This window comes from Bos indicus, chromosome 16 (genome assembly GCF_029378745.1).
Source record: "Bos indicus isolate NIAB-ARS_2022 breed Sahiwal x Tharparkar chromosome 16, NIAB-ARS_B.indTharparkar_mat_pri_1.0, whole genome shotgun sequence".
Lineage (NCBI taxonomy): Eukaryota > Metazoa > Chordata > Mammalia > Artiodactyla > Bovidae > Bos > Bos indicus.
The window spans coordinates 52633156-52658385 of record NC_091775.1 but is presented as its reverse complement, the minus strand read 5'-3'; the positions used below and the strand labels follow the sequence as shown (position 1 = coordinate 52658385).

The window sequence follows — 25230 nt, the reverse complement described above, 5'->3', positions numbered from 1 at the left end:
GAGGTGCCTGGCAGGCTACAGTCTGTGGGGCTGCAAAGAGTCGGACCCAACATAGTGTGCATACACACAAACCAATACAAAGACCTTCTGGTTGTGATGTGGCTTGAAGGCCAGGCAGGATAAGGTGGTGAGCAGGAGGGATCTGCTGGAGGGAATGGGAGGGTTGGGGGGCAGTCAGGGAAGACTTGCCTCAAGAGGTAACATGACTTACGGGAGGGACACTGACTGGGATGGTTGAGTGAGACCTTAGCTTAGGAAAACGAGTAGTTGTGTTTTAAAAAACACACAAATACCTCAGAAGTGTATAAAATAAAAAGTAAGTGGCCCCAGTTCTCTACCTCCTCAGCTTCAATTTGGATCGCCTTAAACAGGGTGAATAAATGAATTTTAATGAAGTAACCCCTCTTTGAGAGAATGTTCCCGGGCTGGGACACCCTTCTCCTGCAGAGGACGGGCCAAGTCCCCACCGCCCTCACTCTGGGTGGATTGCCCCTCTGGGGTGGGCTCTGAATGGCCTTCTATTTCTGGCCAGACACACACCCTGTGCAGAGCAGGGGTCTCCCAGTTGGGGTCTGCAGATACTGGTCTTAGAGCTACAGCTGTTCAACCTCGCCTGGCCATGCAGCTGGCTCCGGTGGTGAGGCCTGTGTCATTCCTGTTTTCCACTCCTCCAGAGAGGTTAGATCTGCTTATACATTAAAAATGAGCTTGAGCATGTCATTCCCAGAGTGGGCCTGGTAGTTAGATCTATGTGGGGATTACACTGACCATTCGGTTTCAATCAATAGTTTTGTTCTCTTGGCTTCATGGAAAAACCCTTAAGAGTTTGAAAATCTTAAGCATTCTGAAAACCCCTAATGACCTGAGTCACCCTGGCAAAGAGCTTAATAAAATAATAAATATCCACACACACATTTTATAAACAGAAATGCTAAGGGCTCCCCGTCCCCTGTCCGAGTCCTGAGGTCACTGGTAGCTGTCTCTCTGTTCCTGTCCTCTCTCACAGCACAGAGGCTCCCTGAAGAGGGTGGGAGGGGCCCAAGGGCCCGCAAGCAGGAACCACTTAAGTGTACCCCTGACCCCCCGAGTGACCCCACCCAGGCCCAGCATGAGACGCCAGTGAGAAGTGGTCACTGCTCTTTCTTAGCCCTGCCTGTTCACTTCACCATGGCTCTCCTTTTATAAGACGTTAGGGCTCTGTTTGAAGCCTGGTAACATTGTGGTCCTTGCCGCCCCGTCACAGGCCACCCCAGGCCCTCTCTTTCTCCGTGCCTTGGCTCTAGCATTGGGCTTGTCCAAATTGAACGGCCCTGTGTGATGACTGGAGGCCACCCAGAAACAGGTCTCCATCTGGCAGCAGCAGCCCCCTTTAGTCAGGGCAGCCCCCAGCCATCTGTAGTCACAGTGGACACTCCGAGTGTCGGATGGAGCAGTGGCCATTTCTGTGGGTCCCCCTCAAACTCATCTAGCTAGAGCCCATTGTGGAAAGAAATTCCCAGCAAAACTGGAAGCCTGCTGCTGGCTGACGGAAATGTCAGGCCTAAAAACTAAGATTGAGTTAGGGTAGAATGGGCAAGACGTTTCAATGTGGAAAGAAAGGATCTGATATTCGGGGTGTGAGCATTGTGGGAAGAGAAAGTTGGCATTTGTAGGTGCCCGGGGGCTCTTGGGTGAGTCATTCTCACCGTTCAGGTCTTCACTGCTCATCTCTGGCATCACGATTTGCCACCATGGCAAGGAGAGTGTGGTGCCCCTGAGGCTGGGGGTGCCCTTATGTCCTAGGGGAGCAAACAGGGCTTTTCCTCCATAGATAAAAAGCTCTTCTGGGCGACCTCAATGCTGATGGAGCTGGGACCCCACAGTGCAAGGTTGGAGTGGGCGACCTTGGGCCCAGAGCTCTCTTCCCTGGGGTCTGACCTAAGGTGACCATCCCTTTCCAGCCCTGTCCTCCTCCTCACCGTGGCTTGTTTGTGGTGTGAATGTCCTAGAACTTCAGTTTGAAGCAGGAGAATAAGGACAGTTTCTGGGAGCGTCCATTTGGCTGGAGCTGAGAGGTCAGGTCATTGTTACAACCACCCAGGGTCATTGTTACCAGCAGGTCATTGTTACCAGCAGGTCACTGTTACAGGTCATACCACAGGTCACTGTTACAACCACCCAGGGTCCCGAGAGCTTCTCTGCCTTTTCAGCAAAGCAGCTGGCCCTGCACCACAGACATTCTTCCATCTTAGGTATTTGTAGTTTATCTTTTTTTCCTTTTGCTTCTAAGTATTCACAAACATTATAGAAATGTAGAAGGAAGAAAGTATTCCTTTCCTAAAGACTACCCTCCTCCTTGGGTGTCTGTACTTGAGAGCTGGAAGTAGAAGATTCTAAAAAATCCAATAATATGTAAGAACAAGGGAAGAACTAATGTAGACTTGGAATCTGCATGTAATTTTTGAAAGTAGTCAACCTCTGTTCACACTTCTACCCTTTGGTGTGTGTGTGTGTATCTTTTAATATAAAAATTGATTATATATTTATACTTATACTCTAATAAATCACTGTAAGTTCTTTGTTTTGGGGGGGTTGCAGACTGCTGACCTGAAGGGGAGTGAGCAGAGCAGAGGAATTGTTACACTTAATGCATTCAGTCCCCTGGATGTCCTTTAATAACCATTATGGGTTTGTAATCCATGGAGTTCTCAACACACTTCCTAACCCTATAGTTACACTTTAAGCCCCTAAAGTCTCTGACTGTTGGATTTGCCTGGTGGTCCAGTGGTTAAACATCCACCTGCCGGTGTGGGGGACATGAGTTTGATCCCTGGTCTGGGAAGATTCCACATGCTGCAGGGCAACTAAGCCCATGAGCCACAACTGCTGAGCCCAAGTGCTGCACCTGCTGAAGCCCCAGCACCCTAGAGCAGGAGACTCTGCAACAGTGAGAAGCCCGTGTACCACAAGTGCAGAATAGCCCCTGCTGGCCACAACTAGAGAAAGCCTACACGCAGCAGTGAAGACCCAGCGCAGCCATAAATAAATAACTAAATTATTCTTTAAATGATAATAAAGTCTCTGACTGTATCACACAGACCTTGGGAGGAGGCAGGAGTGTCCTCCCAACTTAAGTCGTGGTTTAGATGGTGACTTGATGGCCATTTTCCTCAGCAACAATCTGGCTGTCTGGGTGGGGGAAGTACTGCTGAGGTCACGTTGCAGGTACAGCAGGGGAAACGGGAAGTGAAAGATGAACCCAGAGCCAGCGAAGGCTCCCAGGCTTTGAAAAACTCCTTCCTCCTCCCACCGGTGCCACACACAACCCTGAATGTGAGCACTCGGAAAACAGCAGGGTCTCCCCCAGCTTCTGCCTCCAGCGCAGCAGCACATGGATGGTGGAGAGTCCTGCATGCCCTGTGTCCTTTCAGGCCCCTGCTTGGCTTCCAGGTCTCTGGTGTTTGCCCAGGGACCTCTTGTGAGGGCCTCTTGCATCTTCCTCTCCACTCTAAAGAGGGGCCTTGGGCCCTCCATCGGGGTCAACCCTGTGCTGAGTTCAGAGGCAGAACACGCAGGGTACCCAGGGACACTGGGACACTCCCTTGCCAGCACGGAGGAGCATTTAACTGCTTCTGGAAACATATTCTGTCAAATTACCCAAGAGATCTGTGCCCAACTAGGCCAGTTCCCAACTGCTGTCATTGTTCCAACACTCCAGTTCAGTTCAGTCACTCTGCCGTGTCCTACTCTCTGCAACCCCACGGACTGCAGCTCACCAGGCTTCCCTGTCCATTGCCAACTCCTGGAGCTTCCTCAAACTCATGTCCATCGAGTCAGAGATGCCATCCAACCATCTCATCCTCTGTCATCCCCTTCTCCTCCTGCCTTCAATCTTTCCCAGCATCAGAGTCTTTTCCAATGAGTCAAGTCTTTGCATCAGGTGGCCAAAGTATTGGAGCTTCAGCTTAAGCATTAGTCCTTCCAATGCATATTTAGGATGGATTTCCTTAAGGATGGACTGGTTTGATCTCCTTGCTGTCCAAGGGACTCTCAAGAGTCTTCTCCAACACCACAGTTCAAAAGCATTAATTCTTTGGCGCTCAGTTTTAACATCCTGAAAGTGAAAGTCGCTCAGTCAAGTCCGACTCTTTGCCACCCTGTGGACTATACAGTCCATGGAATTCTCCAGGCCAGAATACTAGAGTGGGTAGCCATTCCCTTCTCCAGGGGATCTTCCCAACCCAGGGATTGAACCCACGTCTCCTGCATTGCAGGTGGATTCTTTACCATCTGAGCTACCAGGGAAGCCCTTAACACCCCAGAGAAAGTACAAAAAATGAAATCCATGGATAATTCAAATACCTGTTTTTTTATTTTTTTGGCCATGCTGTGTGGCTTGTGGGATCCTAGTTCCCCAACCAGAGATCAAACGCAGGCCCCCTGCAGTGGGGGCAGAGTCCCAACTACTGGATCACCAGGGAATTCCCAAGTACCTGCTTTTTTTTTTTTTAATAATTTTATTCATTATTTCTTTTTGGCTGTACTGGGTCTTCACTGCTGCACAGGCTTTTCCCTCATTGCAGTGCATGGGCTTCTCTCGTGGAGCGCAGGCTCCGGCGAGCGGGCTATAGTAGCTATGTCGCACGGGCTTTGTTGTTCTGCAGCATGTGGGATCTTCCCAGATCAGGGGTCAAACGTGTGTGGCAGGCAGATTCTTTACCACTGGACCACCAAGGAAGCTCCCCAGCTACCTGCTTTTCTCAGCTTTTTCCCTGCATGTCTTTGAATAGAGCTGCCAGTAAAGCAGAGAGCCTGCCAACTCTGGCAGAGGGGCTAATAAGCAGTGATTTGGGAGGTGGGAAAGAAAGCTGTATAATTAGGTATATTTAGTGGTAAATGAATGGTTAAGAAGCATTGATTTCACCCAACTTGCTTCAGGAACAATGCAGGCCCATGGTAAACAAACAGCATACCCTTTATGTAGCCCTACAAGTAGGGGGTGCCAGTCAGTCCTATGATGCCACCAGCCTGGGCACAAGCCTTTCCCGGGAAGGGCCGTTGGCTACAGGACTGGGTTTTTCATGCCCACTGAGAAACCAGGCCAGTCATTTCTGAATCGCAGGCTTTCTGATTGGTTCTTCTGCGGGGATGATGTCTGGGTTAACAGTCTATTATAATTGATTGTCATTTGGAAATGAGCTGTTTTCAGGCTAAGGTAGGGTGGGATCTCAGGTGAGGGATTAAATGAGGACAGTGAGTTAGAATCATTGTGGTTGCCCGGGATTGGTGGGGCAGTGGGCACCAGTGGGCCTTGGCCTCTGTTGACATTATTCTCATGTTGTCTAGGAAGGAAGCAGCTGGGACATTCCCGACATTGTCCCCCAGCTCCCAGCTCCCATTCCACAGAGCCCTGGGAGTGGCCCAGCGCCTCCTGCTCTGCCCTCCTCAGTAAGACACTGGGATGAGCACTTTCCAGATGGTGGCAGCAGGTGTCCCTGACCTTTGCTTTATCCCTGAGGGAATGGGAGCAGAAGGGGCTCCAGTAATAGCTCCCTCTGTGGTGTCCAAGCACACCCGACCAGCACGCTGCAGTGAAGCAGGAGGACCGCTAGGCAAAGCCAGGAGGTCAGGGCCTGTCCTTACCTCTCGACCCCAGCCTCCCTGCCCGGGAGAAGAGGGTTCTGGCTAAGTGGTCATTTCTCTGATTTTCAGCTCATTCAGTAAAGTTCCATCACTGAGACCCTCTTCCTCACTCACTGTAACTACCCCCATACCCCCCTGAATGAGAGGCTCCAGGAGAGGAAGATGCCATGAGGCCCCCTGCCTCCAAGAGGTCCCTGGGCAAACACCAGAGACCTGGAAGTCAGCCAGCAGCCTGAAAGAACACACAGCAGGCACAATTCTGCTCCATCCTGGTACCGCTGCCATGGGAGCGGGAGCTGGTACCACTGCCGTGGGGCCACCGCGTCCCGCTGCCGTGGGAGTGGGAGCTGGTACCCTGCCGTGGGGCCACCACATCCTGCTGCCGTCGGGCCACCGCGTCCCGCTGCGATGGGAGCGGGAGCTGGTACCGCTGCCGTGGGGCCACCGCGTCCCTCTGCCGTGGGAGCGGGAGCTGGTACCGCTGCCGTGGGGCCACCGCGTCCCTTTGCCGTGGGAGCGGGAGCTGGTACCGCTGCCGTGGGGCCACCGCGTCCCTCTGCCGTGGGAGCGGGAGCTGGTACCGCTGCCGTGGGGCCACCGCGTCCCTTTGCCGTGGGAGCGGGAGCTGGTACCACTGCCGTGGGGCCACCGCGTCCCTCTGCGATAGGACAGCCACGTGTTTTCTAGGTCTCTTCCGCCCTTAGATTCCAAACTTCTTCATCCTGGCCCGCACCCAGGCTTGCCTTTAATTCCAGTGGAGCGTCTTTCCAGAAATGCTGTTGGCAGTAGCCTCTCATTCCTTGGATCATGTAAAGCAGGCATTATTGTTCTTAAGAAGCTTTGCTGAGACTTAGAAGACTCTAGCCTGCCTGCCTTATTTATTTATTTCTATTTATTTTTGAGAAGGTGGTGATAAGCCCTGGCCGTCTCTTCAGATCCATGAGAGGCAGTATCTGAAGCCAGAGCAAACTGCTGGTGCAGAATCAGGGTGGGCAGCCACCGCAACACTTCTCCTGCCATCTCTGCCAAGGACGAGCCCTCCTTGGGTCCCTCTCCCTGGGCATGTCCAGGCATCAAGATATGGGGCCATTCTGACCCCAAAGGTAATAGATGGTATCATACGTCCTGATGTCTGCCTGTCCTTGGAGTGTCTGCCTCGGAAAGAAGAGCAAGTGTTCCTAAGGACCACAGGCATGGTTTGACCCAGCAGGAGACCCTCGGTGGCTAGAATCCCAAAGGCAAGTCAGGCAGAAGCCTCTCACTCCCCACAGGCCTCGTCCATCGCCCTCAGTGCACCCACAACCCTTGAGAGGCAGCCCCAGAGATGAAGTGTCCCAGGAGGCCCTGTAGCTCATGGTGGCTCTGAGCCTGGGTTGAGCTTGTGTGACCAGGACCACCATCGGCTTAATAGGTAAAAGGTGCTCTGAGGTCAGGTGGCCCACCCTCCCTTCAGTTGGGTTCTCTTCTGCTTTTGGATTTCTACTTCCTAGACCTGGACTGAGGACGCTGCTCTAAACACTCTCGTCTAAATACATCTGGTCTCCATGGAGCCACTAGGGTGGCTACTGTTACCTGGCGACCTCCTCCCTGGCAGCAGGAGGGACTCCTGTGTTTGAGGTCTGTGTGTGCTGAGCGAGGATGGAGCCCCAAAGTGGTTGGGCGGTTCACGTGAGCATGTCGTCAGCCCTGGGTCTCTCCAGCCTCGCAGACTCTCCTGGCTTTATTGGGGCAGGGGTTTTATCCTGCTCTGAAATATAGGAATGGGATGCCCCCATGCCGCCCTACCCCCTCCACCCTGTACAGCCTGTGAGTAGCCAGCCGAGCAAAATTCCAGATTCCCTGTCTGTTTGCTGGGCTGCATCACAGCCTCTTTGGTCTTGACTGACCAGGGAGAAAGATGGGAGGACACTTGTAACCGGCTCATTTTCTTCTGGCTGTTTTTAACCTGTCAGAGCTGCCCTTAAGTTAGCTATCAGGGACCAATTCTGGAAGGATTTCTTGATACCAACCATAAAACTAAAAATCATTTCATGGCTACGCATCTATGAGAGAGGCAAGGCCGAGAGGGCCTGGCTGTTTCAGCTCGGAGCAGAGAGTGGGACTGACCCTAATTAAAATGCTCTGAGTCAGGCATTTCTTGGCTTGCAGGAGTGCACCACCCCCACGTCCCCTTGGCCACATCTCGTGATTGCCCGTCGTCGTCCCAGAGTGCTCTGCAGGGAGCGCCGGCCTCCCAGCCATGAGGGTCTGGGGTGGGCTAAGCCTGACTCTTCACGGCCTGGGTGCCTGAGCACACCAGGAGGACCCAGAGCAGCCTAGCCAGTCTGGGTGTGGTCTGGGAGCAGGAGTTGGAGATGAGGCCTAAGTTCAAGGACTCTCAAGAAACCATGGCTTTAAAAACAAAAGTTACTTTTAAATCTTACTGTTTCTCTCTTCATTCTCAGGGGACCTTGCTTATTTTTATAAATTTTCTTCTCATGAGAATTTTTTCCTCCCCCCACTATCAAGCTCACCAGCCCACCTGGGCTCCCATCTGTGGCCACCCCTCCCCTGGGCTGTGGATCCCACCCCATCTTTCCTGTTCAAGGACTTGGCTCCTTTACTCCACCCCCATTTTCTGGCCATCCTGTTGGCAAAGCTGGTCAACAAAGTTTTCTGTATTGCTGTCTCCTCTTTTTGCTTCCTTCTTCTTCCTCTTCTTTTCTCTCTTCAGTTTTTCCTCCATGTCATCATACATCCTGTTTTCAAGGTCCAATTGCCCCATCGATGTCAATTTACAAATACCTCATTTGCTTGAAGCAGGATCCAAAAAAGCTCTGACTCTCCCTGGTGGACCCCTCCCAGGCTTTTGTCTCTACCTCTTCACCCCTGTTGCTTTTCATCAAGGTTCGCGCCTCTCCCTTTATGTGGGAACATGACCTGATGGACTGATCACTCCCTCCCTTTGCAAACTGTCTTCACTTGGCTTCTGGAGTACACACTGTCCAGACTTCCCCCCTGCCTCGCTGGCTGTGCCTTCGCAGTCTAAAGCAGTGATCCTCCACCCTGGCTGGGTGTTAGGATTGTCTGCTGCTGCTAAGTCACTTCAGTCGTGTCCGACTCTGTGTGACCCCATAGACAGCAGCCCACCAGGCTCCGCCGTCCCTGGGATTCTCCAGGCAAGAACACTGGAGTGGGTCGCCATTTCCTTCTCCAGTGCATGAAAGTGAAAAGTGAAAGTGAAGTCGCTCAGTCGTGTCCGACTCTTAGGGACCCCATGGACTGAAGCCCACCAGGCTCCTCCGCCCATGGGATTTTCCAGGCAAAAGTAGTGGAGTGGGGTGCCATTGCCTTCTCTGTAGGATTGTCTGGGGAGTATTAAAAAGAATTGCTGGCTCCTGGGCCCCGCCCTCAGAGTTTCTGCTCTGGTTGATCTGGGTGGGGGGCGCCTTTGCCTTGTTCTTTTCCTCCAGTTCCCCACGTAAACCTGTTGTGCAGACTGGGGGAGGGCCCGTGGTCCGACATTGGAGCACCCTGGCTCCATGCTCAGATGCTCCTCTTTCTTCATTCCCAAGATGATCTCATCCAATTCCACAGCTTTAAATACCATCCAAAGACTGACAGCAAGCAATGACCTCTTTCTGAACTCCAGACTCACTTATACAACTGTCTCCTTGACATCTCGCTTAGATACCTGATAGGTATCTTTTTAATTAATTAATTTTCATTTTTGGTTGTGCTGGGCCTTCATTGCTGCATGTGAATTTCTCCAGTTGGGGCGAGCGAGGACTACTCTCTAGTTACAATGTGCAGGCTTCCTGCTGCGGTGGCTTCGGTTATTGCAGAGCACAGGCTCTGGGGTGTGCAGGCTTCAGTAGCTGCGGCTTGCAGGCTCTAGAATACAGGCTCAGTAGTTGTGAGTAGTTGCACAGACTCAGTTACTCCTCAGCATGTGGGATCTTGCTGGAGCAGGGGTCAAACCTGTGTTCCCTGCATTGCAAGGGAGATTCTTAATACTGGAACACCAGAGAATACCACCACCCCCCCAGCCCCCGCCCAACACATGGATATTTGGAACTTATTGTGGCCAATGTAGAGCTCTACCTGATCTGGAAATGGCACTGCCATTGAGTCACTCAGACCAAAAACCTTAGCATCCTTGGCATCGTTTTTTCTCCCCTACCCTACATCTAATCTATCAGTAAGTCCCCAGGGCACCACCTGCAGAATAGATGTTAAATCCAACCCTTTATCACGTCCACCACTACAGCCAGCTCCCAGCTTATCCACCCACACTGGGATAGCCTCTCAGCCAGTCTGTCTGCCTCCACCGTGGCCGTCCAGTTTATATAGACACCATATAGATGCTAGAGCAGCTTTGTATATTGAATTATAACATTTCCCTGTTTTCAATAATTTCCCATCAAACTAGGAATGAAATGCAGATTCTTTTACAATGGCCCGTATGGCTGCACGTGCTGTGGCCCTTGGCTGTTCTCTAATCTCATTATCACTCACATCGTTGCCATACCAGTTTCTTTAGTGTTGCCCCTGCCTCAGGACCTTTGCACCTGTTGTTCTTCTAACGAGAGTACTCTTCCCCCAGTTACCACTGTTGTCATGTCCTCAGTGAGACCCCATATTTATAGCAGACTCCTAACCCCTGCTTTGTTTCTTATGGCATTATTAATCCTTGGCATTACATTATATATTTGCATATGATTTACATTATACAAGGGCAAGGACTTCTGTGGAAGAATAGCATTTGATGGAAATTACCCGGAGGTCCAGTGGTTAAGACTCCAAACTCTCACCACTGAGGGCCCAGGTTCAACCCCTGGTCAGGGAACTAAGATCCCACAAGCCACATGACACAGCCAAAAGAAGAATAGCATCGGTATATACATGGCAGGTGCTCAGTAAACCTTTGTTGAAACATTTGAATCTTCAAGGCTCAAGCCTCCCCTTCTGGCCACTGCTAAACTGAGCATTGGGCAAGAGGCACTCCTGACCCAGCCTGTGACAGGTGTGCATTCCTTGTCACCTCTGCTTGAGGCTCTAGACCAGAGGTCGGGACACTTTTTCTGTAAAGGGCCAAATAGTAAATATTTTAGGTTCTGTGGGCCATACAGCCTCTGTCGCATCCACTTAGTTGGGCCCTCATAGCGCCAAAGCAGCTGTAGATAATGCAAAACCAATGGGTGTGGCCATTTTAATAAAACTTTATTTGCAAAAATAGGCAGACTCGCTGGCCATAGCTTGTTGACCCCTGCTCTAGACTCCTACTGATTCTGAAATTTTTGGCCTTTTCCCCAAATTTTCATGGGCATAAAAGAAGTACTCGACAATCTGATGGGCGGGATGAATTTTTTCCCAGAAGTGGGGAAGGCTCCTCCTGGAGCAGCTCTGGCTTGTTTAACCGACCATCCACTTCCTCACTACTGGGAAGATGCCCATGTGGAGCAAAAGGACGTGGAGCAAAAGGACGGGAGAGTATGTGGGCTTTCTCCTTAAAGGAGCCACAGCAGCCTTTTCCTCCTCCATCCATCTTCCAAAAAGCAGAGCTTCAGAAGATACGGCACTCGTGTGCACCATGGGCTTTTTACTGCTTGTGACTTAAAGAAGAGGGGACTGCATTTTGCTTTCTCGGGTTCTCCTACAACGTACTAGAACAGCATATAATGTTTTATATGCACCATTCGCTTGGGGATCTTGAAGCTAGGCTGGATGAAAAGACTTGGATTTAAAATCTGCCTCTGCCACTGACTAGCTCTGTGACCTACTTTATAGGGTTGCTGTGACGGTAAAGTTAAGTAGTGTTTGTAAAGTATGTCATCATAGCTGCTCACATTTATTAAGTGCTTTCAAGGCATTGTGCACTTTGATAAATACAATTAAGGTATTATCTGAACCTTCACACAACCTATGTTTTTGTAGATCAGGAAACTGAGTTTAGGGACTTCCCTGGCAATCCAGTGGTTAAGACCCTTTGCTCCCAGTGCAGGGGGCATGGATTCCATCCCTGGTCAGGAAATTAAGATTCCATATGCCACACGACACAGCTGAGAGAAAAGGAAACAGTTTAGAGAGGTTAAGTCCCTTGCCCAAGGTCGCACAATGAATGTGCAGCAGAGCCCACATTTAAATCCAGGTTGTCTGCCACCTTCATGGTACACATAACAAGCCTTCCATAAACGGTGGCTCTAGGGACTTCCCTGGTGCTCCAGTGGTTGAGAATCCACCTTGCAACGTGGGGGGCGTGGGTTTGATCCCTGTTTGGGGAACTAAGATCCCACATGCCACAGAGCAACTAAGCCTGTGCACTGCAACTATTGATCCCGCATGCCACAACTAGAGTCTGTGTGCCACACAGATGCAAAGACCCCGTGTGCCACAACTGAGACCCGATGCAGCAAATAAGTAATTTTTTTTTTTTTAATGATGGCTCTAGTTACAGCCAGTGGTAGCTGCTCCAACAGGTTTTGTGTCTAACTAAGGAGTAATTTTAAATACGATTCGGCAGTCGTGCATCCGGGCAGCGCTGTGTTCATTAGCCCCATTTCACTCATTCTCTTGCTCAGGGGCCCTCAACTGAGGCTTCAATATTTGCTCTCCTCCCACTTTCAGAGCCTGTGACCTTCCTGGTACCATGAGTAGCTCCTGGCAGCTGCCGCTCTGTGGCCAGGGCAGGGGTGGGGGGAGGAGACCTTGGTTGTTCACCTTGATGTCGCACTTTCTGAACAGCTTCCAAAGTATGAGCTCAAGCTGTTGATGAGTTCCTAAAATTCTTTCGTCACTGACTCAGAGACATCCCCAGCCTCCTTCCTGTTCCCTCTCAAGAACTGTGCTGGGTTGTCGCATTGATTGAAGATCTCCTTGTCCCCTGAGATGATGGAAATGCTTTGTCAACCTGCTGTAAAAGAGTGGTGAAAGGCTAGGCTTGGAGCCACCTGCTAGTGAGCTACGAATACTAGTTCTTGAGAGCAGAGAGCGTTACTGAGTCTTCTTTAACCCTGAACTGATGTTTGGCTAAGTGCTGTGCCATCGGTGTAACTAAGAATATAGACTATTCCTTCCATTTATTTATTTGGAGTATAATTAACTTACTATATTTGTTTCAGGTGTGCAACATGGTGATTCAGTACTTTTATTCACTATAAAATGATCACCACATTGTCACCATACAAAACTATTATAATATTGACTCTGTCCCCTTCCCGTGAATTATTTTATAACCGAGAGTTTGTAACTCTTGATCCCTGTCACCTGTTTTGCCCACCCATTGCCCCCGCCCCCCGCCCCAGGAATCACCGGTTTGTTCTCTGTAGCCATAAGTCTCTGTTTCCTTATGTTTGTTCATTTTGTTTTGTGGCTGAGTAATATTCCATTGCATATATACCACTTCTTTATCCGTCCATCTGTTGATGGACACTGAGGCTGCTTCTGTCCTGGCGACTGTAAACAATGCTGCATGAACTATCACTGTGGTTTCATTATTCTTAATAATCTTGGCTAATGCTTACTGAGCATTTTTTGCTTATCAAGGTCCATGCTAAGCCTTTTCATGCTTTATATCATTTGGTCCCCTAAACCAATAGACCTTTCTGCAATAAGGAATGTTCTACATCTGCACTGTCCAATACAGTAGTCACTAGCCACGTGTGGTTACTGAGCATTTGAAATGGGGCTAGTGCAACTAAAGAACTGCATTTTTACTTTTGTTTGATTTTAAATTTAATTAAACTCAAAGAGTCACATGTAGTTCATGGCTACTGTATTGGACAGCTTAGCTCTAAACAATGTTCTTAACCTCTTTTACAGATGAGAAAAAGTGAGGGTTAGAGGGTTAAGTAATTTGCCAGAGATACTTAACTTTATAGTAGCAGAGCCAGTCTTTGGACCCGTGTTTCCTCTCCAGAGCCCTGGCTCATCACCACCACACTATACACTCTTTCTATTATACCTTTTGCAGAAGTTCTTCCCTGGTTGCAGACTTTTCCCTAACTCTTCCTACCATGTATACGTATGCAACACCCCCTTGAAATGTACAAGACCTATCCAAAGAAAGTTGGAAAACTTAACCAAAGGATATAAAAGAAGACCTGTGTAAATGAAAAAAAAAAAAAAAAAAATTTCCAGGGACTTCCCTGGTGGTCCAGTGGCTAAGACACCACACTTCCAATGCAGGGGACCCTGTTTGATCCCTGGTCAGGGAACTAGACCTCGCATGCCATTACCAAAAGAGTTCCCATGCTACAGCTAAGGATCCTGATACAACTAAGTTGATCCATGATACAACTAAGACCTGGCACAGCCAAATCAGTTAAAATAAATTTTTTTAAAAAATCTCATGTTCCTAGTGGGAAGACTTGGTATTGCAAAAATACCATTTTTTCCCCCAAATAATCTCTGGACTGAGTATAATTTGCTTCCAAATCCAGAAAGTAATTATAGGGAAATGTTATTCTAAAAAAATATGCCAGGAGAGTCAAAACACTTTTGAAAAAGGATGGTTGCGGATGGAGTGGCCTCATTCTGTCCATAGCAAGATGTCTAGAAAAATGTTTTATTAAATCACAAATCGGTAAGGGACTACCAGTAAATGTGGAAAATGGGCTATCCATCCAGAAATTAATAAAGCTGAATCCTTACCTCATCCCATACATAAAAATCTAAACATTAAAAAAGAAACTAAGAAAGTCCTAAAACTATAGAAGAATAAAGGTACTTTTTATAATATTAGACCAGGGAAAATGGGAAATTATAAAGGAAAAAATGGACAGATTTTACTATACAAAACATAAGAATTTCTCAATAGGTAAAAAAGCACCATAAGCAAGGTTTAAAGGTCAGTTGAAAAAGAAAGGAAAAAAGAAATGTCAACTCACACTGGGCAAAAAATGAACAAATACAAAAGCACCCCACATAGCAACACACAGGATTAAAACCTTAACTAACAGAGAGTATCAACAGAGCAATAAGAAAAAAGACAAGCAACCAGAAGGTTGGGCAGAGGTGTGAACAGGCAATTCACAGAAAAAGAAATACAAATAGCAAATAAGGGTGTTCCACTGCATTAGTGATCAGAGAAATACAATTTAAAACAATTAGATACTGTTTTTCACCCACTGGATGGGTGGAAATTAGACTAATTATCCCCAGTTTTGGCCTGCATGATGGGAGTGTAAATAAGTCCAACATTTTAAAAGGGCGCATAGCAAGATCCAGCCAAATTGTAGTTATGCATGTTCTTCAGCTCTGTGGTTCCACTCTGTATACTGTTCTGTTCTACCATACAGAAATAGCCACCCAGGCATCCCCAGATGTGCACTGCAGTATTCTGTGTAATATCAAAGAAGTGAAGACAATAGCTGTATCTAACAATGGTTAAAGCATGGTGCAGCATATTTTAGAATACACTTGTGGCTGTTAAAAAAGAATGGAGTGGATTTCTCTGTAATGATATGGAAGTATACGTTTGATATATTAAGAGAAAGCAAGTTTCAGAGCAATGAGTACAGCATGATCCCATTTCACTCTTTTATTTTAAGTCTTTGTATGCAGGAAAAGAGTTGGAAGGGCATGCATACAAGCTGTTAACAGTGGGAGCAGGGAGAGGAGGTCTTCATATATATGTGTGTGTATGTGTGTGTGTATATATATATATATATATGCATGCATATATACAGGGCTTCCCTTGTGGTTCAGCTGGTAAACAATCTGCCTGCAATGTGGGAGACCTGGGTTTGATTCCTGGATTGGGAAGATCTCCTGGAGAAGGGAAAGGCTACCCACTCCAGTATTCTGGCCTGGGGAATTCCATGGACTATACAGTCCATGGGGTCGCAAAGAGTAGGACACAACTGAGTGACTTTCACAACAATGCATACACACACACACACACACACACACTTCCATGTGGCTTACAATTTTATGATGAGCAAATAATGCTTTTAGAATATATCTTGTTTTAAGGTATCTTGACCTGAAAAAAGAGTCTGAGTTCCAGCCATGGCTCCCTCACTTAGCTGAAAATCAAAGTGAAGGACTTACCCTTCTTTGACTTTAGTCACTTTCTCTGTTTAAAGATAAATAAGTAAAATTTTAAACTTTTCCATATTTTTCAAGTGTTACGATGGGTATGGCTCCTTTATATTTAAACAAATGAATAAGCCTGTGTTTTCCTTCCTTAATACAGTAGTTGCACTAGATCTCTAAAGATTCTTCCAGTTCTTACATCTAAGAATCTCTGATCTCACATTTTCTTGGATTTTGAAATTAAAAAAAAAGTTGGAGAGGGGGCACTTCCCTGGTGGTCCAGTGCTTAGGACTCCACACTTCCAATGCAGGGAGCCCGGGGTTTGATCCCTGGTCAGGGCACTAAGTTCCCACATGCCATATGGCATGGCCAAAAAATAAAAACGTAAAACAAAAAAAGCTGGACCTGATGTCATGGTTCTTGGTGGGAACCCATGCAAGCGTACCTTCAGCCACTGCAGTTTCTGGAAGCCCTTTGCTGTTTCTTTTAGGTCTAGGAACCTCTGCTCCTGGGGCTTGCCTCTTGGGAGGAGGGGCGGACCCTGCAGGACGGAGGCCCGTCCAGGGCCAGCAGGGCCGCTGGGTTTACTCTGGGCCATGGAGAAGAGAAGCTATTTTTGTTGTGGGGGCTGAATGGTTGGCCTCTGGCCAAGAGCGCGTGCTTGCTGGTGTGGTTGATGTGTCTTGCCTACTGAGGCCGTTTCTGCCACTGCTTCCAGAAAACACTTGAGAGCACGTTTGTCCAATGCCAGGAGCTTAAACCTGAGATGAGTGTACACAGATGAGTGTTCTTCTTTGTGTGTCCTTCCCCACTCTGGCCTTTAGAAGGGCAGCAGTAGACCAGAGGGAAGTGGGAAAGACTTTCCTCCCAGAGCTTTGCTCCTTGACAGAGGCCCCCCTCCTCACGGCGGCTTTTTCAGAGAACTCAGTTCTGATCTGGGCTTTCTTGTCCTTATTGGAGCTGAGCAAGCGGCCCTTGCCTCCGTCAGTCTGCTGAGGTTACTCCATGCTGCAGCTCATCTCACCTACTGGCCAAATCTATTTTTAATATGAGTTTTATTGCTGTTCAGTCACTAAGTCATGTCCAACTCCATGGTCAGCAGCAAGCCAGGCTTCCCTGTCATCACTGTCTCCCCAAGTTTGCTCAAACTCACATCCATTGAGTCAGTGATGCCATCCAATCATCTCCTCCTCTGTCATCCCCTTCTCCTCCTGCCTTCAATCTTTCCCAGCATCAGGGTCTTTTCCAATGAGCCAGCTCTTTGCATTAGGTGGCCAAAGGGTTGGAGCTTCAGCTTCAGCATCAGTCCTTCCAATGAATATTCAGGGTTGATTTCGTTTAAGACTGACTAGTTGGATCTCCTTGCTGTCCAAGGGACTCTCTTTTCCAGCACCACAGTTCTAAAGCATCAGTTCTTTGACACTCAGCCTCCTTTATGGTCCAACTCTCACATCCGTACATGACTACTAGAAAAACCATAGCTTTGATTATACAGACCTTTGATGACAAAGTGATGTCTCTGCTTTTTAATACTCTGTCTAGGTTTGTCATAGCTTTTCTTCCAACAAGCAAGCATCTTTTAATTTCATGGCTGCATCACCATCCACAGTTTTGGAGCCCAAGAAAATAAAGTCTGTCACTGCTTCCATTTTTTTCCGCATCTATTTGCCATGAAGTGATGGGACCAGATGTCAAGATCTTAGTTTTCTGAATGTTGTCTTAAGCCAGCTTTTTCAATCTCCTCTTTCACCTTCATCAAGAGGCTCTTTAGTTCCTCTTCGGTTTCTGCCATTGGGGTGGTATCATCTGCATATCTGAGGTTATTGATATTTCTCCCAGCAGTATTGTTTCTAGCTTATGATTCATCCAGCCTGGCATTTCACATGATGTACTCTGCATGTATAATATTAGGTTATTTCTTTTTTTTTTTTTTTTTTTTAGATTTATTTATTTAGTTTTGGTTGCACTGGGTCTTTGTTGCTGTGCGCAGACTTTCTCTAGTTGCCGTAAGCGGGGGCTGCTCTTCACTGTGGTATGTGAGCTTCTCACTGAGGTGGCTTCTCTTGTTGTGGAGCATGGGCTTTAGTTGCTCTGTTGCATGTGGGATCTTCCTGGACGAAGAATTGAACCCACATCCCCTGCATTGGCAGGTGAATTCTTAACCGCTAGACCAGGAAGGCGCCCCACTCCAGTACTCTTGCCTGGAAAATCCCATGGACGGAGGAGCCTGGTAGGCTGCAGTCCATGGGGTCGCTAAGAATCGGACACTACTGAGCAACTTCACTTTCACTTTTCACTTTCCTGCATTGGAGAAGGAAATGGCAACCCACTCCAGTGTTCTTGCCTGGAGAATCCCAGGGATGGGGGAGCCTGGTGGGCTGCCATCTACGGGGTCACACAGAGTCGGACACGACTGAAGTGACAACATAGCATAGCATAGACCAGGAAAGCCCCCAAATCTTTTTTTAGTCCAGCCTGGGAATGGTGTAATTCTTGGTGTAGGGCTCAACCTGGGCCTGGCGGGTACCTGGATCCATATCCAGCCAGCTTCCTCAGGTAAACCCAGTATCCCATGTCAGCCTCTGACAAGAAGGCCATCGGAGCAGGTGCCCACGTCCCTCAGCCCTTGGTTTGTGCAGAGGGGCAGCTTCAGGCAGGCCACCGTGTGGCCAACTCCAGGGCGGAGCGAGGGAATTTACTGGGCAGTGTGTGTTCATTTGTATACATAATATTGTAGGTACCCTGGTGGCTCAGATGGTAAAGTGTCTGCCTGCAATACGGGAGACCCAGGTTTGATCCCTGGGTCAGGAAGATCCCCTGGAGAAGGAAATGGCAACCCACTCTAGCACTCTTGCGTGGAAAACTCCACGATGGAGGAACCTGGTGGGCTACAGTCCATGGGGTTGCAAAGAGTCAGACACGACAGAGCAACTTCACTTTACTTCAGAGCTCCTAGAGTTATATAGCTTGGTGGCGCAGGCTGGAAGCGTGGTGTCACCTGAGACCCACATGTAGACCATGACTTCCTCGCCAGCATCGAGCTGTCATTGTGACAAGCACACAGGAGTGCCTCTTGGGGACTGGGCTCTAAGTTAGCGCCCTTGCCATGCCCACTGACACCTGTGGTACAGGAGAAGCAGCTGGTGCAGGCAGTTCGAGGTTGATTCTATTGGTCATCGTGGATACATCCTTTGACTGATGTTCTTAGCTACTTTCTTTTTTCTTTTTAATTTCATTTCTTTCTTTATTTGCCTGCATTGGGTCTTTGTTGTGGCATGCGGGATCTTCTCTGCGGTGAACAGGTACATGGGATCTTAGTTTGCCAAATTGGGATTGAACCCACATCCCCTGCATTGGAAGGCAGGGGATTCTTAACCTCTGAACCACCAGGGAAGTCCCTTTAGTTACCTTCCTGATTACAGACCTCCTGTGGCCCTCCTCTTCGTCCATTTCTAATCTGGGGGGATTTTGTTTTTCCTTTCAGTTGCAGAGCTACTTTGCTGCCTGTGAAGATGAGACCCCTGCCATCCGCAACCACGACAAAGTCCTGCAGCGTCTATGTGAGCACTTGGACCACGCTCTGCTCTACGGGTAAGGGGACAGCAGTTTCTGGAGAGGACTATGCGGCTGGACAGGGCAGGACCAAGGCCATGGTAACCTCCAGAGGAAAGTCCCTAGCCTTGTCTGCCCTTTATTTCTTCTTTCCTGGCAGAAAGACATTGGTCTCACTCAAGGGGGCTGCAGACTGTCTGAGGTTGTCCCAGCAGTCCGTCTCTGAGCAGGCATGAATGATGGGGGAAGGGATTAGCCACAGATGAAATGATGGCGTGAAGGCCTGGTGGTGGAGGAGGAGGAGGAGACCTGTGGGTGCCCTGGGAATCCCAGCTTTCAGCCTTGCACTTCCCGCTGACACAGAGGCTGGTGGGCCCGCTGACCACAGCGTCCAAGGGTGGCCCCATCCAGGTCACAGCAGCTCCTGTCCTACTTTCTCAGGCTGCAGGACCTCTCATCTGGTTACTGGGTGCTCGTGGTTCATTTCACCAGGAGAGAGGCCGTCAAGCACATCGAGGTGCTACAGCACGTGGCCACCAACCTGGGGCGCAGTGAGTAGAGCCAGGCTGACTCGGGGAGCTTCGCCCTCCCTGCAGGTAGCTTTGGGACTCAGGTCAACCTGGGAGGCCAATGCCTCATGGTGTCCAGTGGCGGAGGGCTGTTAAAATGCCAGCGCTATCCACAAGGCCTTGCTTCTCCCCGGCACATGACATCTGGCTGCAGCCTCGTGGCCGTGGGGAAGGAGAGTAAGATGCTAAAGAGAGCTGGGCTCCTCCTGAATCCCAGCCCGAGCATGAGTGAGGGGTCTCGCCTCTCTCCCTGAGCTATGATCAGTGTCAGCTACAGGATCAGTGCAGCATCCTTACATTTCTCAACCCATGTGGGGTTTGCAGTCTACCCTGGGGTTTGCAGTCTGCCCTGTCAATCCAAGTTTCCTGGCCAGTTACAGGCTCGAGTTTGATGAGGAAGGTCAAGATTTCAGGGCATGGCACTCCCACAGGAGAGAAGGCTGTTGGGGTGCTTACTGTCCTCGGCCACTCCTCCTCCCTCCGCTCCTTGCCAGGCCAAGGAAAGCTGGCACCTGCTGGACCTTCCTCCCACTTACTCCTGCCCTTCATTTGCAGGCCGGGCCTGGCTGTACCTGGCCCTCAATGAAAACTCCCTAGAGAGCTACCTGCGGCTGTTCCAGGAGAACCTGGGTCTCTTGCACAAGTACTATGTCAAGTGAGTGTCCAGATGCGGGGTCTCATGCACGCAGCTCCTGCGTGCCCCTGAACTTCATCCCAACATCTTACCCATGCACATACCACACTGTGTCCGGCCCCCAGGGGCCTAGTCCAGCTGGGCAGCCTGAAGACACACCAGTGATGGCCTGAAAGCCAGTGGAGCTTGCCTGTGATGGCTCTGGCCAGGAGTCCAGGTTCCAGCTGGGCTCCACGAGTTGTTTGGTGCCTGATCAGCCTTTGCCTAACCCTCCAGCCAGGCCTCAGACCTGACCAGAACGCTCAGCTTTTGCTGGCATTGCTGCAGCAAGTGTTCGGAGCAGCTGCCGAGAGCTGCCACAGGCCCCATATCTGAAGACACAGGCAGTAAAGTGCCTGTGGCTCCAGACCCAGGCAAGAGTGCTGGAAGGGGGTGGGCAGAGGCTGCATCCAGCTTGGGGATGGAGGGAGGAGGTCACACATCAAACTTCAACATAGCTGGCTTGTTGGGGAGGCAGGGCCATGCTGGAAACCAGGCCCAGGGCCACCATGAATGACCCTGTCTCACGCCCCGCAGGAATGCCCTGGTGTGTAGCCATGACCACCTGACCCTCTTCCTGACCTTGGTATCCGGGCTGGAGTTCATTCGGTTTGACCTGGACCTGGTGAGACGTCCCGGCTCTCACGGGGCAGAGGGGTGGGCAGGGTAGCCGAGGTCCCGTCCAGGGAGCCTGATGGGCGAGGCTGAGTTTGAACATCATCCTGTTTGTTCAGGTGAGGGAACGGCTCAGGGGCTGCCGAGGGGAATTGAGGTGACTCTCTTGGCCAGAATTCCTGGTTTGGGTGGCTCCTTCCTGTCTCTGTCCCGACTTGGAGAAAAACCACATCACCTAGAGTATTTTAGCACTTAATACTCCTTCATGTTCAGAACATGAATCTTTGAGAGTCGAGGCAGATTCATCCTTGTGCCTCCTGGGATCCTGGAAGCCTCTCAGCTTCCTGCTTCCCAGCCTCCCTCCTGGTCATGGTCAGTCATGGTCACGGTCACGCACTAGAGCCATTGCAGTGCAGCCCAGGAGCTCCAGAGGCACCTCTGCAGCCTCGTCAAGATGTAAGAAACTGCCCCCTCTTAATTGGGTCACCAGCCTAGATCCAGACTCCAACAGCACAGACCTAAAAAGTAGTAGAAACTGGGGAAAATGAGTACAGGAAGTTACGGAGGGTCAGGAGGCCCAGCAGGCACTGTCATCCCTGACCCTGAGCCCACAGCCTTATGGGCCACTACCATTCACAATCCTCCTCTCAGCAGTTTATTTCTGGATTTAGTACCGTAAGCACGTTGATTTCCAAAGAAAAACCAGCCTGGGAGAGTGTGAAGGCCGGTCCAAGGAAGGCTGTGTATTCAGGCCCCTGTGGCCTGCTGGCACCCCAACCTGCCTCTTCCTCTCTCTCCCCAGGATGCCCCTTATTTAGACCTGGCCCCCTACATGCCCGACTACTACAAGCCCCAGTACCTGCTGGACTTTGAAGACCGCCTCCCCAGCTCAGTCCACGGCTCAGACAGCCTCTCCCTCAACTCCTTCAACTCCGTCACCTCCACCACCCTGGAGTGGGATGACAGCGCCATCGCCCCGTCTAGTGAGGGTGAGTGCCAGGGCGGGAAGGGGCCGGCCTCTGTTGTGAATGGATTCTAAGCCGCGTAAGCCTGGCCGGGGGACATCTTTCTCGGCTGGTCCAGTGGTGGAAATTCAGAGTTAAACCAGGCCAGTCACTTCCCGGCTCTTCTCTTTCTCAAAGTCCCAGTGGTGGCTCAGAAACTGATTCTGGTGATCAAAAGCCACGATGAGATCTTATGAATGTTAGACCCCTTTTCAGAAGGCTGCAGACACGCACCAGGGCAGTTGTCTGCGGTCAGGAAGATCAGGAAGGCAACCTGGAAACTTCCTGACATTTCAGGGGTGAGCACTGCCCACTTTGGGGGTGGTCCTACCCTCGATTCTAGGTAGAAAAGGCTAAGCAACCCCTGGAAGGAGGGAGAACCCAATGGGTCTCAAAGTTTAGAGGCAGACTCGCCCCCATTTCCCCTGGTCCATCGATTTCTGAGTCACTCCTGTCCTTGACAGCGTGTCAGAGGCAATCACACACGTGGCAGCAAAGACCAAAAAGAACATCCTCCTGTCTGTAGTCATTTGTTGTCTTAGTCCAACGGCTGGTTGGAACAGCCTGGTTTCTTCCAAACCTTTGGCCTCTGTTGATTTGTAAAACTGGCTGTTGCCCCATGTGGGAAACCAGAGCCGTTTATGTACTGCACCCCACCTCATCTCCAGCGAAGGGGCTCCAAGCACCAATTCAGCCCCAGGGGCACCCAGAATTGCATCAGCATTGAGACCTTGACCTTCTTTGTTTCTGCCTGTGATGTGGTCCTCTCTCCCGGGGAGGGCAGTTACTTTCAGTCTGGTGTTAGCTAGATTTGTATTACTCTCATAGGAGCAGGAGATGGCAGCTCAGTCTGCTTGGATCGGGCTCAGGGAAGTCGGCAGGACAGGCCTCAAGGGAGCAGCCAGACTGCCCAGCGACAGAGGTGTCCCTTGAGCCCACCTCTTCTTAGCTGCTGGGTTTGGCGGGAAGGAGAGCAAGGGGTAGGAAAGGAGGTTAGGTGCAGGGGAGCCATGTTCTTCCGGGCTTGGAACGGATTGCCCGCAGGTCTTCCTAGGGGTCAGAGGTCACTGGGCCAGTGCCGAGCTGAGAAGCAGGTGGGCTCCTTGTAAGTTCCCCTGAGGTGGTCAGAGAAAATACGGAAAGTTGAATTTTTCCTCTCTTGTGTTCTTCCCATGCCTCCCACCCTGTTGCCCCCACCCTCCCTGTCCTGCCAAACTACCTGTGTTTCTAATCTTCAGTTTTGTCCCTCGTTTTTGTAGATTATGATTTTGGAGATGTGTTTCCAGCAGTGCCGTCTGTACCCAGCACAGACTGGGAAGGTGGGACAGAGTCCGCTGTTACCCTCTTTTCCTGTTTTGCAACCTTTCCATACCAAGCTTGCTGCATGATTCAGAATCAGCTTGTTATTTATGATAATGTCAATGATCGTAATAAAGCCAAGTCTGGTGTTCTGACAGATGGAATTCTGCAGTAGAACTTGACCTTGAGGCTTAGGCCAACCCTTTCTCCCAGTGCAAGATTCTTCCCTTTATGCCGTGGCCTTGAGTCGCTGAGCGCATTTTGGGGACACACGGATCACCCGTCCCGATTGCAGTGCCAGTCATGCACCAGACGTGTACGGGGACTACCAGCTGTGGGGCCCTCGTGGGGAGATTGTTCAGGAAAACACTGCCTTTGAACATGGGGGTTGCGAGCTCCTTTAGGTCAGACGCGCTTCTGTGTTACAGACATCAGGAGGCAGTGCAGACAGCTTGATCCACTTCTTAACGGCTTCCTCGTGGGTGTTTTTGGAGGAGATTGAGGTCTGAATGAGGGAAATTGCCCTAGCACGGCTGAAACATCCTCTTTGAATTTTTAAGGTCAACTAAAGTGAAATCTGTCAGGCACTTCCCTGTTGGCCCACTGGTTGAGACTTTGAGCTGCCAATGCAGGGGGTGTGGGCTTGATCCCTGGTCAGGGAACTAAGATCCCAAATTTCACGCAGCGTGGCCATAAAGATTAAAAAAAAAAAAAAAAGAAATCTGTTCATCTTTCCACCCTGTCCACTAGGTGGCAGCAATGCTTGGGCCTTTTTCTACTGGTGACGCCACTTCTGGGCTTGAGAACAGCCCTGAAGCTATTCTTGGGATTCCCATGACTATTCCAAGCAGAGGACGTATTTCTGAGAAGGTTAATCCTTCCTCCTTAAAGCTGAGGCCAAAACCAGACCCCCTGTTAATAAACAGCCCTGCCCTGAGGGCCACTTCTGCCCAGGATGGGTGCAGGGTCGGCCTCCGGAGGAGGTGGTGCCGGCTGGTCACCCTGAGCCAAGGGACGGCGGTTCTGCTCAGAGCTGGCCCCTGTGTTACAGCTGTCATCTGAGTCATGGATGATGGAGGCTCTTTTCCCAAGTAATGTGAGTGTGCAGTAGCTTTGGTTTGAGGAAAATAAGATATAGCTTTGAGAAAAATAAATTTATGTTATCTGGCCAAGAGAGTAGCATTAAGGAGTCCCCCATTTTAAGTTGAGATTAGCTTGAAATCCAGAATTCCATCATAACATCATTTATCCTTTCTGCCTCTCTTCTTGCAGCTCACATGCTGGGCATTGATCCCCACCCCCCCAGGTCTAACAACTAACCCACTCCTGACCCAGCTACTTTCCTGTGGCAGTCACTCGACAAGCAGGGCCTGACCCTCTGCAGCCCTCCAGAGCTCCTGTGGCCTGAGAACTAACAGCCCAGTCGCACTGCTTGCTCGGGCTGGGCTGGGCTCTGGGGTGGGGTGAGGTTGTCCCAGCAGTGACCACCCACTTTCCTGGTTCCTGGAGCGCTGACGATGCCCTGAGCCGGTTTGGCAGCTCCCCTGAGGTGGCTCTGTCTTCTCACACCTGGAGAAGAGCAGGATTTGGAGGCAGCTCCGGGCCCTGGGGTGGGGACTGGGGAGGCCTTTCCAAGAGCCCTGGCTTATGTACAGAACTGGTGGGTATCCCAGCCGGGACCCCACCACGCCCAATGATCTGCTTGCTCCACTCCTGGGACCCCTCCCCTGGACAGCTGCACCTCTCGGGGTCGAACAGGAACACGTGGACTTAGCAAGAGCCTCCTCTCAGACTGAAGGGCAGGCTTTTCTGCATCTGAGAAACAAGTTCTGGGGGTCCCTGGAGATTTGAAGAAAGGCTCCTATTTCACTCGTGTTT

The 25230-nt window shown here is 50.0% G+C and overlaps 1 protein-coding gene across 5 annotated transcripts in view; it reads left to right on the top strand.

Annotated features, from left to right (window-relative positions):
* The window catches only part of PLEKHM2 (pleckstrin homology and RUN domain containing M2), a 40259-nt gene that overhangs the window by 5765 nt on the left and 9264 nt on the right, over positions 1–25230 (top strand). For 2 of the 5 annotated variants that reach the window (XM_070768449.1, XM_019976307.2), the window contains 5 exons: positions 19125–19231; positions 20317–20416; positions 20972–21059; positions 21852–22038; positions 23313–23372. In XM_070768449.1, coding sequence (XP_070624550.1) covers positions 19153–19231; positions 20317–20416; positions 20972–21059; positions 21852–22038; positions 23313–23372 — 514 coding nt within the window. In that variant the 5' untranslated portion in view covers positions 19125–19152. Of the gene's footprint in view, positions 1–19124; positions 19232–19633; positions 19744–20316; positions 20417–20971; positions 21060–21851; positions 22039–23312; positions 23373–25230 lie in introns of those variants that run through there. The other 3 variants (XM_019976306.2, XM_070768448.1, XM_070768450.1) reach the window with 3 other exon arrangements.